This window comes from Heloderma suspectum, chromosome 6, assembly GCF_057233095.1.
Source record: "Heloderma suspectum isolate Gila_16-S chromosome 6, 16-S_ref, whole genome shotgun sequence".
Taxonomy (NCBI): Eukaryota; Metazoa; Chordata; class Lepidosauria; order Squamata; family Helodermatidae; genus Heloderma; species Heloderma suspectum.
Window position 1 is genome coordinate 116,581,851 of NC_139463.1, and position 13,967 is coordinate 116,595,817.

General features: G+C 46.1%; 1 protein-coding gene and 1 pseudogene across 1 annotated transcript; both read right to left on the bottom strand.

Moving 5' to 3' along the window:
- Nucleotides 1-558: 558 nt before the first annotated feature.
- On the bottom strand, nt 559-8,919 carry LOC146342763 (olfactory receptor 10D3-like; annotated as a pseudogene).
- A 254-nt stretch (nt 8,920-9,173) lies between these two features.
- Nucleotides 9,174-10,097, bottom strand: LOC146342764 (olfactory receptor 10G6-like). The gene has a single exon (XM_084808636.1). The coding sequence runs from the start codon at nt 10,095-10,097 to the stop codon at nt 9,174-9,176; it is 924 nt and encodes a 307-aa protein (XP_084664762.1).
- Nucleotides 10,098-13,967: the final 3,870 nt, after the last annotated feature.

The window sequence follows — 13,967 nt, forward strand, 5'->3', positions numbered from 1 at the left end:
TGGCATGGCAGTCATCCACATATTTGCCCCATTCACACAGTAAGTGGAGTTGGAGGGGGTCTACTCTTGTCGTACTCTTGTCACAGGGAAGGAGAGTGAAACCCACACCTTTCTCCACTTACCTTGCTGTGTGAAGCAGAGTACCTCCAGTTTGGAGTTCTATTTTTCCTACAAAGAGGGGGCCTCTACCCCTCAAACACTGCTCTATATATGGATGGTGAACACCCATGTATTTCTCCCTGGGATTTAGTCATGGCCAACTTTTCCTGGATTGTGCTCAGTTTTGTTTGCAATGAATACACGTTAAGTCTTCAGTCCTTTAAACAGGGTGGGCACGTGTGGCTTTCCAGATGCTTTGGCCTGTAACTTCCATCATGCTTCACCATTGGCTATGTTGGCTAGGGATTATGGGAGTTGTAGGTCGAAACATCTGGTGAGCCATAAGTTGTCCACCCCTGCTTTAAAGTTGAGAGAGAGTGAATTGATTGAGGTCATCTAGCACACACAGCTATTGATCTAGCTACAGAAGTATATTAACCCCAACAAGTTACTCAGTCACTATCTGGGACACTTTCTTCCCCCTGTCAGTTTTATCAAGGCTGCTTTCACTTCCTTGTTTTGAAGGGTATACTGTAGATGACTGGGTTGAGCATCGGAGTGACTATGTTGCCGAAGATCTGCACAGGGGTCACCAGAATCTCACTTAGTGAAGACTGAGTGTAGATTAGAGCACAGGGGCCAAAGAGGAGGGTTACTACAGTTAAATGGGAGGCACAAGTGGAGGCCGCCTTACGCCGCCCTTCCACAGAGCTCATCCTTAGCACAGAATAGACAATGCGGATGTAGGAAGCCAGAGTGAGGATGAAGCAGGTCGTGGGTACCATGACAATACTGGTGAAGCTCACTGTCTCAATGATGATGATGTCAGCTCAGCGCAAGCCAACTTGACAACAGGAAAGATGTCGTGGAAAAAGTAGTCAACTTCACTGGGCCCACAATAGGGGAGCATGAAAGTCAAGGTGGTGAGGATGGTGGCATGAAAGGAGCTGGTGACCCATGCGCCAGCAGCCAAGAGGATGCATATACCTTCCAGTTCATGATGATGAGATACCGCAGTGGGTGGCAGATCGCCACATACCGGTCATAGGCCATGACGGTGTAGAGGAGGCATTCGGTGCTTCCTAAAAAATGGTAGAAGAAAACCTGGGATACACATCCACCCAACGGTATTATTCTGCTTTGCACCCAAAGGTTGGCCAACATCTTTGGGGTGCTAATGGAAGAGAGGCCAATGTCAAGGATGGAGAGGTTGAAAAGGAAGAAGTACATGGGGGTGTGGAGACGAGAGTTGGCGAAGACATCGCTCAGGATCAACAAGTTCCCCAACAAAGTGCAGATACAGAAGACTAAGAACACAGGGAAGAGGATGCCGTGAAGGCCTTCCGTGTGAGGGATGCCAAGAAGGATGAAATGGGTCACAGCTGTGTGGTTCTCCCTGTGGGACCCATTCTTCCAGAAGAAGAGAAAAACAATACATAATGGATTGATACATACCAAGGCTTCAATTCTATACTCAATTACCAAGGAGTAAGACCTATGGAGCTCAATGGCACTTACTTCTGAGTAAACATGATTGCCCTGTGAATGTAACTGGTGGCAACGTTACATTCCACTGATATCATAGGAGCTGAGTCATTTGGCTTGTGTCAGGTAAAACTGGTAGCTATTTGCACAGCAGTCAATAAATAAAGTGGCTTCTTATTCTTTCTACCTCTTACATCAGGCCAAATAACTAAATATCAGTCCTTTTGGTATAAAAGGAATTGAGATGCATGAAAAATTATTGTCAGTGTGTTTCTGGCCAGAATTTACCCAGTTTGCACCACCTGGAACTGAATGTGGACCCAAACTGCAGTCAAACTCCATACTTTTCTGAGCTTGTGATGTGATTGGTGGAACAAAACAAAAAAATGCATTTGAAAGATGCATACATTTGAAAAATGTGCGCCTTTGAGGTGTACATTTGGGGAAAAGGTGCACAAAATATGCACAAATTTTCATGTGAAAAGGAAGGAGACAAAGCTTGAAATCTGATACAGACATGAGTCAGAACAAAGTTCAAGGTGGGATTTGGAGAAAGGCGACGAGCTCACGTTTTGCTAATTCACACACCCCTAAAACCTTCCTATTATAATGACGTGATGACAATATCCCTCAACCCCATTCAAGCATAAGAAGAGTCCTGCTGCAACAACCCACAAAGTCTATCTAATCCAGCTTCATGCTTTCCCCAGTGGTCAACCAGTTGCCTCTGGGAAGCCCCCAAGTAGGTCATGTAACTTTAATGACACACGATCCAGTCACACAAATTGACCTCAATCCAGATCTACCCAACTTGTGATCATTGCCTGCTCTAGGTTTTTGAGGGCTGTTGGGCAAGGCACCCTCAATGAGCCCCCTTCCTCAGTGAGTCTACTTTCCCACCACCCTTGTCACTAGCTTCTATTGCTCCTCATCCTCTTTCTCATCATTAGTACGACTTGCTTTCTTGACAGACAGAGAACCAGTGAACAAGTAGGTAGTGGCATCTACTGTCTCTGATTTTCACCACCATCACTGTTGTCTGGGCCAGAGTGGGAGGGAGGTGAACAAGCGGGTTGCAATGGTGAAGAGGAGGAGCAACTCCTGGGGACTTTTGCCAGTGGGACCCTGCTGGGGTGTGGACCCTCAGCAAGTGCCCAAACATGCCTACTCTTGATGCCAGCCTTGAATGCAATCTATCAAGCCAAACACAGCCCACTAACCTTGTATAGATAAGGTTATGGGGAATCTGGACTCAGTGGACAGGATGGGTAACTTACCTTGTGACCTCTAGGGCCCAGGGCCTTGGGTGGGAGACCTGGGATGTCACATCCCTTCAAAACTATCTAAGTTAGTGGACATGACCACATCATGTGGCAGAGAGATGAACAATGAGAAGAAAGCATGTGACTAGAATCAATAAGAATAACAAAAGGAGGACCGATTGGCACAGACATTGGTTTCATTTTGGCGCCAAGTTAAACCATGGCTTTTTACCAAAGCTTTTGAGGGCTAAATGCATTCCCTAAAGTAGCACACTGTTTTAACTGTTTTATTGTTTTAGATTTTAAATTGGTATTAGCCCTCTTAATGGCTTAATATGTTTTTAGCTGTTTGAGGATGCAATCCTCTGCAGATAGGCAGCCACCTCCGAACTCAGAGGCGACTGCCTATCCAATGCAGGGCAGGAGAAGCACGGAGGGGATTGTTCCCTCTGTGCTTCTCCTGCTCTGCATTTGTGGCTAGACCGATTTCAGCTGTCTAGCCACGGAAGGGCGGAGGAGGCTGCCGGACGACACATAGAATGTGTTGTTCCGTCATTTACACCTTCCCCGCCCTGGAACAGATCCTGGAATGCCCCATTTTGGCTGCTCCATGCTCCTCTTGAGAGTGCAGGGCACGGGGCTGTTCCGCACTGCCTGTGAGGCAGCATAGAAGGGAGGGAAGGTCAGTTCTTCAGGAACCGACCTCGGAGCACAGGCTTCAAGGTTGGTTCCTGGAAAACCAGATATCCTATGGCCATTTAGCTGCTGACTAGTGGCCATAGGATTACTCCCTAAATTATTTATTGTTCTATACTGTCTAAATTGATTTTATCTGTACACCGCCATGAGATCCTAATGATATAGGGCGGGAAATAAATATTTCAAATAAAAAAAAATATTGAAAAGGGGAGAAATAAAGGAAGAGGGAGAGAGAGACAGAAACAGACAGAAACTGAATGATGAACTTTCAGGACAGCGTTTTCTGAGTCTGGTTCTTGTACGAAATTCTGCTTCTGACATTAATGATTCGTTTGAAAACAAAAAAATGAATGGCCTGTGCTTCGTCCATTCACCCAAATCATTAAAGCCTGAAACCATTCTAACAATTTGTTTCTGACCCTGCCTTAAAAAAAACAACTCTTAGAAGTAATCCCTACTGAGTTCAATTGGATTTTCTTCTTGGGAATGCACGTGTTTAGGATTGGAACCTGAGGCCATGATCTTACTTCTATAACACACAAGGTACTCATAGTGGAAGCCATGAGCCGCTGGAGTGAGGTGGGCTACAGGCAGGCCTTGATGGGGATGGGCTATTCCCTCTCATGCAGAAGCAGACACCTGCTGTAGCATGATGGGGGGTGGGGAGTTTATGACGGATCATATCAAGGTCCACTCTGCTCCCTGATCTCTATACACAGGAGGAACAAGAGCACATACTGTGTCGAGATACAATAACCTCTTATGCCATGTTTTGGTATGACAGCAGAGGCAAATAACAAAATTAATAACATGTAATTTAATCTTTTTAATTTTAAAAAGAAGATAGAGCACAATCCACTGAAACTAGGCACATTTAGGACCCATCGATTTCAACGCGGCAAAGTGAAGTACATGAAAGCAATGGTCCTTAGATTCCTTTGGGCTGGTTTATGGTGTAAACGTTCACTTGCAGCTCTTATTTTATCCATTATAGCCACAGAAAAGCCTACTGATTTTTAGAAGTCTAAACTGAGACACACTGGGTGCTTCCACATAGTGGACTCCTATCTCTAACAGTCAAAAGGCATTGACCCAGTTTGCATGACACGATAAGACAGGATTCCTCTGGAAACCTGGCTTATTGTGCATGAGTAGTGTGCTCATATACCCTGATCCTTTGGTCCATGGGTTAAGAACATAAGAACATAAGAAGAGCCCTGCTGGATCAGACCAGGGTCCATGTAGTCCAGCATTCTGTTCACACAGTGGCCAACCAGCTGTTGACCAGGAACCCACAAGCAGGGCATGAGTGCAACAGCACCCTCCCACCCATGTTCCCCAGCAACTGGTGTACAAAGGCTCACTGCCTCTGGTACTGGAGGGAGCACATAGCCATCAGGACTAATAGCCATGGATGGCCTTCTCCTCCAGGAATTGTCGAACCCCCTTTTAAAGCCTTCCAAATTGGTGGCCATCACCAGCGCCATATCCTGTGGTAGCAAATTCCATCGTTTAACTATGCACTGTGTGAAGCAGTCCTTCCTTTTATCTGTCCTGGATCTCCCACCAATCAGCTTCATGGGATGACCCCAGGTTCTAGTATTTTGAGAGAGGGAGAAAAATGTCTCCCTATCCACATTCACCACACCATGCATAATTTTGTACACCTTGTTTAGCATGACATATATACCTAGATCTCTGGCTTGTCCCTCCCCCAACAATCCAGGAAAATAACCCACAGTTTATTGTTGCATTATTTCTCTGGCTTGCCAGGTGGGAGATAAGCCAGAGCTGCGGGTTTGCCTGTCAGTGAAACAAACCACAGACAGTTTAGACAGGTTGGACAATGTACATAGGCAGTGAGAGGAACATCCCTAGTTTAGACTAGAGCCATTGAAATCAATGGGACAAGTAAGTGATGGCTAACTTAGGTCCCATTGATTTTAATGTGTCTGCTCTGAGCATGACTAAGTCTGGATCCCACCCATTCTTGGCAAGCTTAGAGAGGGCAGGTGAATAGGACACAAGGAAGCTTGTTGGAACTGCCTTCAAAAAGTGTTCAGAAATTTGAGCTGGTCCAGAAGGCTGCAGCAAGACTGTTGCCCAGGATCGATTACAAAGAGCACACGATTCCCTTGTTACAGCAGCTTCACTGGCTACCAGTCTGCTTCCGGGCAGAATTCAAAGTGCTAGTTATGACTATAATCCCTTTGTACAGATTGGGACCAGGCTATTTGAAAGACTGCCTTCTCCCATATAAGCCTGCCCAGTTCTTCTGAAGAGGCCCTACTTTCAAGACCTCAGCCTGCAGAGGCTCATTTGGTGCTGACACAAGACAGGGCCTTTTTGGTGGCTGCTCCCAGGCTGTGGAACTCTCTCCTAAGGGAGGCTGGGTTCACTCCCTCTCTGCTAGCCTTCCTCTGGCAAGCAGAGACTGCTTGATTCAAGAAGGCCTTTAACTTGTAAGTGGGTGCTGTTTTTAATAATATTTTTTCCTGTAATTGTTATGTTTTACTGCATTTTAATGTATTGTTTTAATCAGTTTTAATCGGTTCTACTATGAGCTGCCTTTAGTGCCATGTTTTGGCAGAAAGGCAGGGTACAAATCAAATAAATAAATTAAGGAAGGAAGGAAGGAAGGAAGGAAGGAAGGGGAGAAACAGGGACAGGCAGCTCTGGGAGTCAACAGTGCCCCCCACCCCGAAGAATTGTGAGCCTCAGCAGATGCCCCAAAAGGCTGACCCCTGATGCTGACCCTAGGAATAGTGAGGAGCTTGGAATGGGAAATGTCCTTTAGAAATTATTGCATAACAAGGGAAGTATGTCCTGGATACCAGCTCTTAAAACAGATCCCAAGACAAGTGAACCTCAGGCAGGACTAGATCTAACAGGCTTAAGGGCGCAATCCTATGGGGATAGTCAGCTGCCTCCGAACTTGGAGGCGGCTGACTATCCAATGCAGAGTGGACAGAGCACAGAGGGGATCCTCTCCTCTGCACTCCAACCGCCCTGCATTTGTGGCTAGATAGCCCATTTTGGCTGTCTAACCGGGGTGCCTCAGAGCAGGGGGTGGGGGCGGCTGGATGGCACATAGGAAGCATTGTAATGGTGCTTCCGTGGTTCCCTCCCCACCCCCAGGAACGCCCCCTTTTTGGCCACTCCATGCTGCTCTTCCAAGTGCAGAGCCAAGGACAACCCGCGTCACCTACAAGACAGTGGGGAAGGGGAGGGGAGTCGGATTTCTGGGAACCGAGCTCGGAGTGCTGGCTCCAAGCTCAGTGCCAGAAACTGAAAAATCCTATGGCCGTCTAAACACTGTCTAGTGGCCATAGGATTGTGTCCTAAGTTACCTTTAAATCTCCCCATTGGCAGAAGAGAAGGTAAGCACTGTTCCTCATTCCCTCTCTGGCTCTGCTGTCTACCACCATTCCCTGCTTGCTTCCTGGAGTCCTGATCACCTACAACAGGTTGGATGGATAGTGGACAACAGGACCAGGGAGGAAACAGGTGGAGACTCTGGGGCGGGCAAAGCTGTCAGTTTCATTTTCTCCTGCATTTGAACTTTTTCAATCTCAAGTTCTTTCTCCCAGAATATGAAAACTTTACAAATTTTGGTAAATTCTTATTAAAATGAACTGACATGAAATTCTCAACCATCTATGCCAGCCATATTCTGTAAGTACAGCTATTCCCAGCATGGAGAGGGCTATGACGGACCAGCCTGCCATGCTGCTACAGATGAGGAACCTGGGTGGAAAAAAGAAAGAGGCACCTACCTAAATAAATACTAACATGGTTGAATCCACTGGGATTCCAATCCAGGCTTTTAAGAGCCAAGCCCTCAAAGCCCTGGGCCTGGACGGATGCATCTGTCAGTCTTGGGTTGTCCCATATCTGATTTTTTTTTAGAAATCTCACATTCTTTCTGTCCCGAATATGAAGAATTTTGTGAATTTCGGTAAATCCTTCTCAAAACTGAAGTGAAATTCTCACCCTCCTCTACAGATGTCATATCTCCTGCTGCAACAGGGGATTTAAAGGTACCAGCTTTGAATCTGACAACTCTTGGAGTGTCTTTGTACGCAGGGCTTAAATCACCTGTGAGTCTCTGTTGCACTGTTTATGTCAGCCTTCCCCAACCAGGTGCTCACCAGATGTGTTGGGGCTTCCATCATGGGGAGTTGACCATGCTGTTCAGAGGAGGGCAATGAAGATCATCAGGGGACTGGAAACAAAACCCTGTGAGGAGAGACTGAAAGAACTGGGCATGTTTCCCCTTGAGAAGAGAAGACTGAGGGGAGATATGATAGCACTCTTCAAGTACTTGAAAGGTTGTCACAGAGAGGAAGGCCAGGATCTCTTCATGATCATCCCAGAGTGCAGGACACGGAATAATGGGCTCAAGTTACAGGATGCCAGATTCTGGCTGAACATCAGGAAAAACGTCCTGACTGTTAGAGCAATACGACAATGGAACCAATTTCCTAGGGAGGTAGTGGGGTCTCCCACACTGGAGGCATTCAAGACGAGGCTGGACAGCCATCTGTCAGGGATGCTTTGACTTGGATTCCTGCACTGAGCAGAAGGTTGGACTCGATGGTCTTGTAGTAGGCCCCTTCCAACCCTATTATTCTATGATTCTATAATTCTATGGCTAGGAATGTGTTGCAGTCCAACACATCTGGAGACCACCAGGTTGTTTTATGTTATGTCTGGTCATTGCTAAGGTGGGAGAAAAAGTGAGATGAGGAGGGCATTTGTCAAGAGAATGAACATTCTGGCTAATATAAAACCTTTACATTTGCATTACAACTGGCTGAAAAAAACCCATGTGTGAAAACTCCCTAGGAGGACAAGAATGGACTGTCCATATATTAGCAGAAATGTTCACACATAGGTGACTGGGTGTCCTTCTGGGAGAGAGGCCAAAGGTGCTGTGACATTGGGAGATCCCGGATCAGATCTCCTGTAGTCCCCCACCCCTACCCCCGAATGGTAAATGCAGCTGTGGAGAAGCTCAAACCAGAACAGGCCCATGACATGTCCAATCTTCTCAGTCTAAATTCCACTACCACCCCAGCTGCTTTTTGCCCTGTGGAGGAAAACATATGAGGTTGGATCCCAACTTAGTCATACTTATAGTAGACCTTTTGAAATCAATGGGACTTTAGTTAGTCATGGCTAACTCAAATCCCACTGATTTCACTGGGTCCAATTTAAATATGACTAAGTCTGGATCTAACCCACAGTTACTATATGGGCACTTGTATGTTTCCCCTCATAGATCAAATAGGAACTTTTTCTGGAGCAGGTGGAGGCTGTTAGATTGGGGAAATGGAATGGGGTGAAGGATTACCCTCACCTCCCCCAGCATGGCTGCCCCAATTCAATTCAGGCCTCCAAATTAACTGGTTGTTTCATCTTTTCTTTATCCTGTTCTTATCTTATACCATTTGAATATTGCAATCTCTACAATCTGTTGTAGCCTGTAGCTGATATGGAAAGAAAATTAAATTGAACTGAGCTACCTTGCTGCATTTGCTTTTACCTTCGGAAAAAAACAAAACAACACTGCAGGGCATCCACTCCTGAATCTCCTGATGTCAAATCTAGTTGGACCCAAAGATATTATGGTTTCCTACCTCTCAGCCTCAGCATTGCATCTTTCATCTCCTTGTTCCTTAATGTATATATGAGGGGGTTTAGGAATGGGGTCAGTGTGGTATAGAAAATAGCTATCACCCCACTCAGGAGATCCTGAGCCCCTATTCTCAGATAATTGAAAGCCAACGGCATGTAGCAGATCATCACCACAATGATGTGGGCAGTGCAGGTGGAGAACGCCCGACGTTGCCCTTCAACAGAGCGGATCCTCAGAATGGCAAAGACGATGTACACATAAGACATCAGGATCAGGACTATGCATGTAATGGCCACTAAACCAATATCAACCAAAGCAAACATCTCATTGAACGCTGTGTCTGCACAAGCCAGTTTCAGCATGGCAGGGATATCACAGAAGATGTGGCTTACTTCATTCTTCAGGCCATAAGTCAAGCCAAAGGTGAGTGTTGTTTCAATTACAGAGTGCAGACATCCTCCAAGCCATGCACCCATTGAGAGGTAGAGGCATACTCTGTGATTCATCATGGCGTTGTAATGAAGAGGCCTGCAGATGGCAAGGAAGCGATCATAGGCCATGACAGTGTAGAGGAAGAACTCAGAGCAGCCCAGGAAGTGGTAGAAGAAGAGTTGGGTCACACAGCCACCAAAGGAGATGATGCAACCACCTTCCACAAACCCAGCAATCACCTTGGGCACTATTAAAGTGGACATTGCAATATCCAAGACAGATAAGTGGCAGAGAAACCAGTACATTGGCTTGTGCAGATCAGGGGTGGATACCACAGTCAAGAGGACCAGGATGTTCCCAGCAACGGTCAGCAAATAGATGAGCAGGAAGAAAAGGAACAAGGGGGCATATAGCTCTTGAGGGTACGGAATGCCCAAGAGGACAAATTCAGCCCAAACAGTTTGGTTCTCACACTCCATTCATACAATATTGTTTTCCACAAAGTAAAATTGTCTGGAGTTTTCAAGGTAGAGCAGTGGCCAGAACATGGGAAATACAAGAATATTCTATGGATATATTAGAATTTTTTTTAAATGCCTTTTGTGAGGCATTAATCCTAACCCAGATTCTTAGAGTTTTCCAAATCAGCTGAGAATCGCACTGTTTTCACAAACAACACCCAAGATTTCTTCTTTCTCTCTCAGTAGAAGTAGCCAATGTGTGGTTTTTAGGCTTTATCAAGTCGGCAAAGTCCTCTCCCCAGAATGACCAAGCCACAGACACCCCCTCACCACCAGCAGCAGAGGACTCCATGGAGATTCAGAAGGAGATAGGGTGGCCACTTGCACATCATCAAAAGAAAGGAGATGCATTACCAAAAAATAATTCTGCTGTCCACTAAAACATCACTTCACCCACCCTTGAAGACCTTCCCTAGTTCCTGAACATTTTAGCTCAGCAACTTTACTGCCCCTGATATACAGAAAGTTTTATGGAGATGTAAAATAAGGAAAACACGGAGAATTGCCCAGAGAGCAACACCTGAATCTCTCTTCCACTGAACTGTCTATTGCAGAAGGAGTTTGAAGACTATAAATCTAGGCTGACGAATAATTTGCTCATAAGAATAATTCTCCCCCTAATATTTATTCTGTTCAGCTCCTCTTGGAGTGTCCTTAGAATGTAGGCAGAAGACTAAATTCAGGCTAAAAATAATGTTTTGCTCATAGGTATTGTTTTTCTGCTGATATTTATTCCTTTCAACTCCTCCTACCATGGGAGCAGAGTTGCACCATCCATATGCCCCACAGTTTTCTCTCTCTTACCCCTTTGTGTATTCTTTACCATTCCTCATTGCTCAAAGTTCCCCTATGGAAATTTCAGGAGGTTGTTTTCTTTTTGAATTGGTAACTGAATCATCAACACGGCACTGCTGCGTAGAAAACTCCAGTGACTGCTTTTGATCCAGAAGGAAAAGGATGGATCAGTGGTTTCAAGGTATCTAGTGCTGTGCCGAAAATCTCTCCCACATTTTTTCCAATCATTCTCATTCCATTTGATAGAAAAGAAATTGCTTTTGAAAAGAAATTCAGAGGAGAAGAAAATTTCGGAGATGTTCTCGTGGGTTGTGTTCAGCGCAGGGATGGGATGGGTGAACTCATCATTTCTCATCCCACACGCCATGTGCCGCTTGCCAGACCCCCGCCAGCCACCCGACCCTGCTCATTGTGTGCAGTGAGCCCCCAGGAAGTCAGCAGGTGTCGGGCAAGTGGTGCCCAGCTGCCTGCTCCCTTGCCGAAGCACCATTTTGCATAAAAAATGGCAGCTCTGCCTTTTTTATGAATAGACATTTATGCAAATGGCTTCTGTAAAGCGGCCATTTACACAACATTACTGGCATAAATGGACCATGGTGTGTAAGTGGCCGCTTTAAGGGCACTATTTGCATAAATGGTTATTCATGAAAAAGGCTGAGCTGCCATTTTTATGCAAAATGGTGGCTCAGCAAGGGAATGGGCGGCCGTGCGCTTGCCTCGCTCTGTGCGTGCCGAGTTGGGCAAATGAGGGCAACTGCAGAACGGTGTCTGGGGGGCAGAGCTGCTGAGAAATCCCTGAGCTTTGAACCCCAGCCAGGTGGTCGCACCATCCCTAGTTCAGAGTTCTTGTGCTTAACTTACTCATGAAGTGACTGAAGAGTATTTGAGAGTGTCCTATCTTTCTTTGTACAGTCATCTCTGGCAACCTATAGCCTCCTCAGCCTCCCCACATCATCATCATCAATCATCATTTTCATTTCCATACTGCCCCATAGCCGATGCTCTCTGGGTGGTTCACAACAATTCTTAAGAAATACAAGAACCAGATTATATAACAATGCAATGTTATGATTAAAGCATGTATAAAAAATTCTAACATACAAAATTTAGAAACAATTTAAATAACTAAAAACAATATCAGTAAACAATTTTAATAGACCTGTTCAAACAGCAGACATACATGGCCCACCATATGTCATTAAATGCCTGGGGGAAGAGGGCAGTCTTAACTTGGCACTGAAAAAATGACAGTGATCGCGTAAGGCAGGCCTCAGTGGGGAGCTCTAGTTGGGGGCCATCACTAAGAAGGCCCTCTCTCTTGTTGCCACCTTCCGAGCATCACTTGGAGGAAGGCCCCAGATGTTGATTGTAGTGACAAGGTATGTTCAGGACAGGAGAGGCGTTTAATTAAAACCCAGGGGAAGACATCATGAATTAATTCCTCAATAAGGCTTTTTCAGCTCAGGAAGTGCAGGCAACGTGGGAGATAGCTTGAGATAGCTGAAACTGACTGAGGTCCACCAGTCGCAAAATGGTGACAGATGGAGGTGGAGTTTTGCATAAACAGCTGGCAATTGCTGATATCCTTTTATGTTGATATCTAATCCCTCTCTGAAAATGGCTTAATTCTTTGCCACAGCTATTTTTGTTGCAGGGAGTTCCATAATTCAACTTTCCTCAATTTAAGTATAGGCATTGACTCGGGAGGTTTCATCACTTAGCCTCCCCATTTTGGGAGAAAAAATGAGAGATAACTGAGAGATAGTCTCACCAGTTTGCCTTCCAGGAAATGAGTGTTGTGTGGCCATGCCCACCGTGGCAGCCATTTTATGAATGAACAAACCCCTCCATGGCAGCCATTTTGTGAGAGTGCCCACGACACTCTCAACATTCCAAATATGGAATGTTGACAGCCCATTTTGGGCCCACTGACCCAAAAAGGTTAGGACCCCTGCTCTAACTAAAGAAAACTTTATATTGATTATCTCCCCCACACCCCACACATGCCTCTCAGAGTCTTCCCCATCTCCTGTCGTTTCTTCTCTCCTTCTTTCACACTTAACTTGTACCTATCCCCAAGTGCCAGTTCCTTTCATCCCTCCCTCCTGCTATTTTTACATTCACTTCCTCATATAACAGCTTTCATCTCTTATCCCCTTCCTCTTTATTCTATAACAACAACAACAACAACAACAACAACCCTGCCTGTCTTCCGCTTGCAAGGAACCCAAGGTGGCTTACATCGTCCTCCTCCTCCTCTCCATTTTATCCTCACAACAACAACCCTGTGAGGTAGATTAGGCTGAGAGCCTGTGACTGGCCCAAAATCACCAAGTGAGCTTCATGGCTAGTGGGGACTAGAACCCAGATCTCCCGGCTCCCAGTCCAGCACTCGAACTGCTACTCCACAGTGGCTGTCAATAATATATTAGCCTTGCTCTCTTGCCAAGGCCAGCTGCCTATGCGGTATGTGTGGTGCGGTCATGCTACAGGATGGTCAAGCAAACAGGCACTGAGCCATCTGCAGCACTGAGGCCTACCTGAAGGTGGGCTGAGAACCACTGGTGGGTCTTGACCCACAGTTTGAGAAACGCTGCGGTACAGGACACTGTCTCTTTGCCGCAGTTGAAGTAAGATCCCAGTTCCAGTCCGGTTGGCTTCTGTACGTGGAATTTGGGTGGAAGCGGAGGTGGAGGAGAGCAGGGATGGGGGAGAATTCCGCCACGGACTCCAATGAGGCCGGATTCTAAAGAATCTGCCCCCCAGAGTCTGTGGCGGAATGGAAGACTTACCCCTGCCTCCAGGAGGAATCCTCTTTGGCCGGATCCTCCGGCTCCAGATTGCCAGCGATACGGCCACCGTGCCATATCGCCAGTTGAAGGGAAGTGACTGTGGACGCAAATGGCGTCCGGGATGCCGTTTGCGGCCATAAAGGCCTTAGTTTAAGGTAAATGCAGCCATTTACGGCTGCATTTACCTTAAACTAAGGCCTTTACGGCCTCAAATGGTGTCCTGGACGCCATTTGCGTCCAC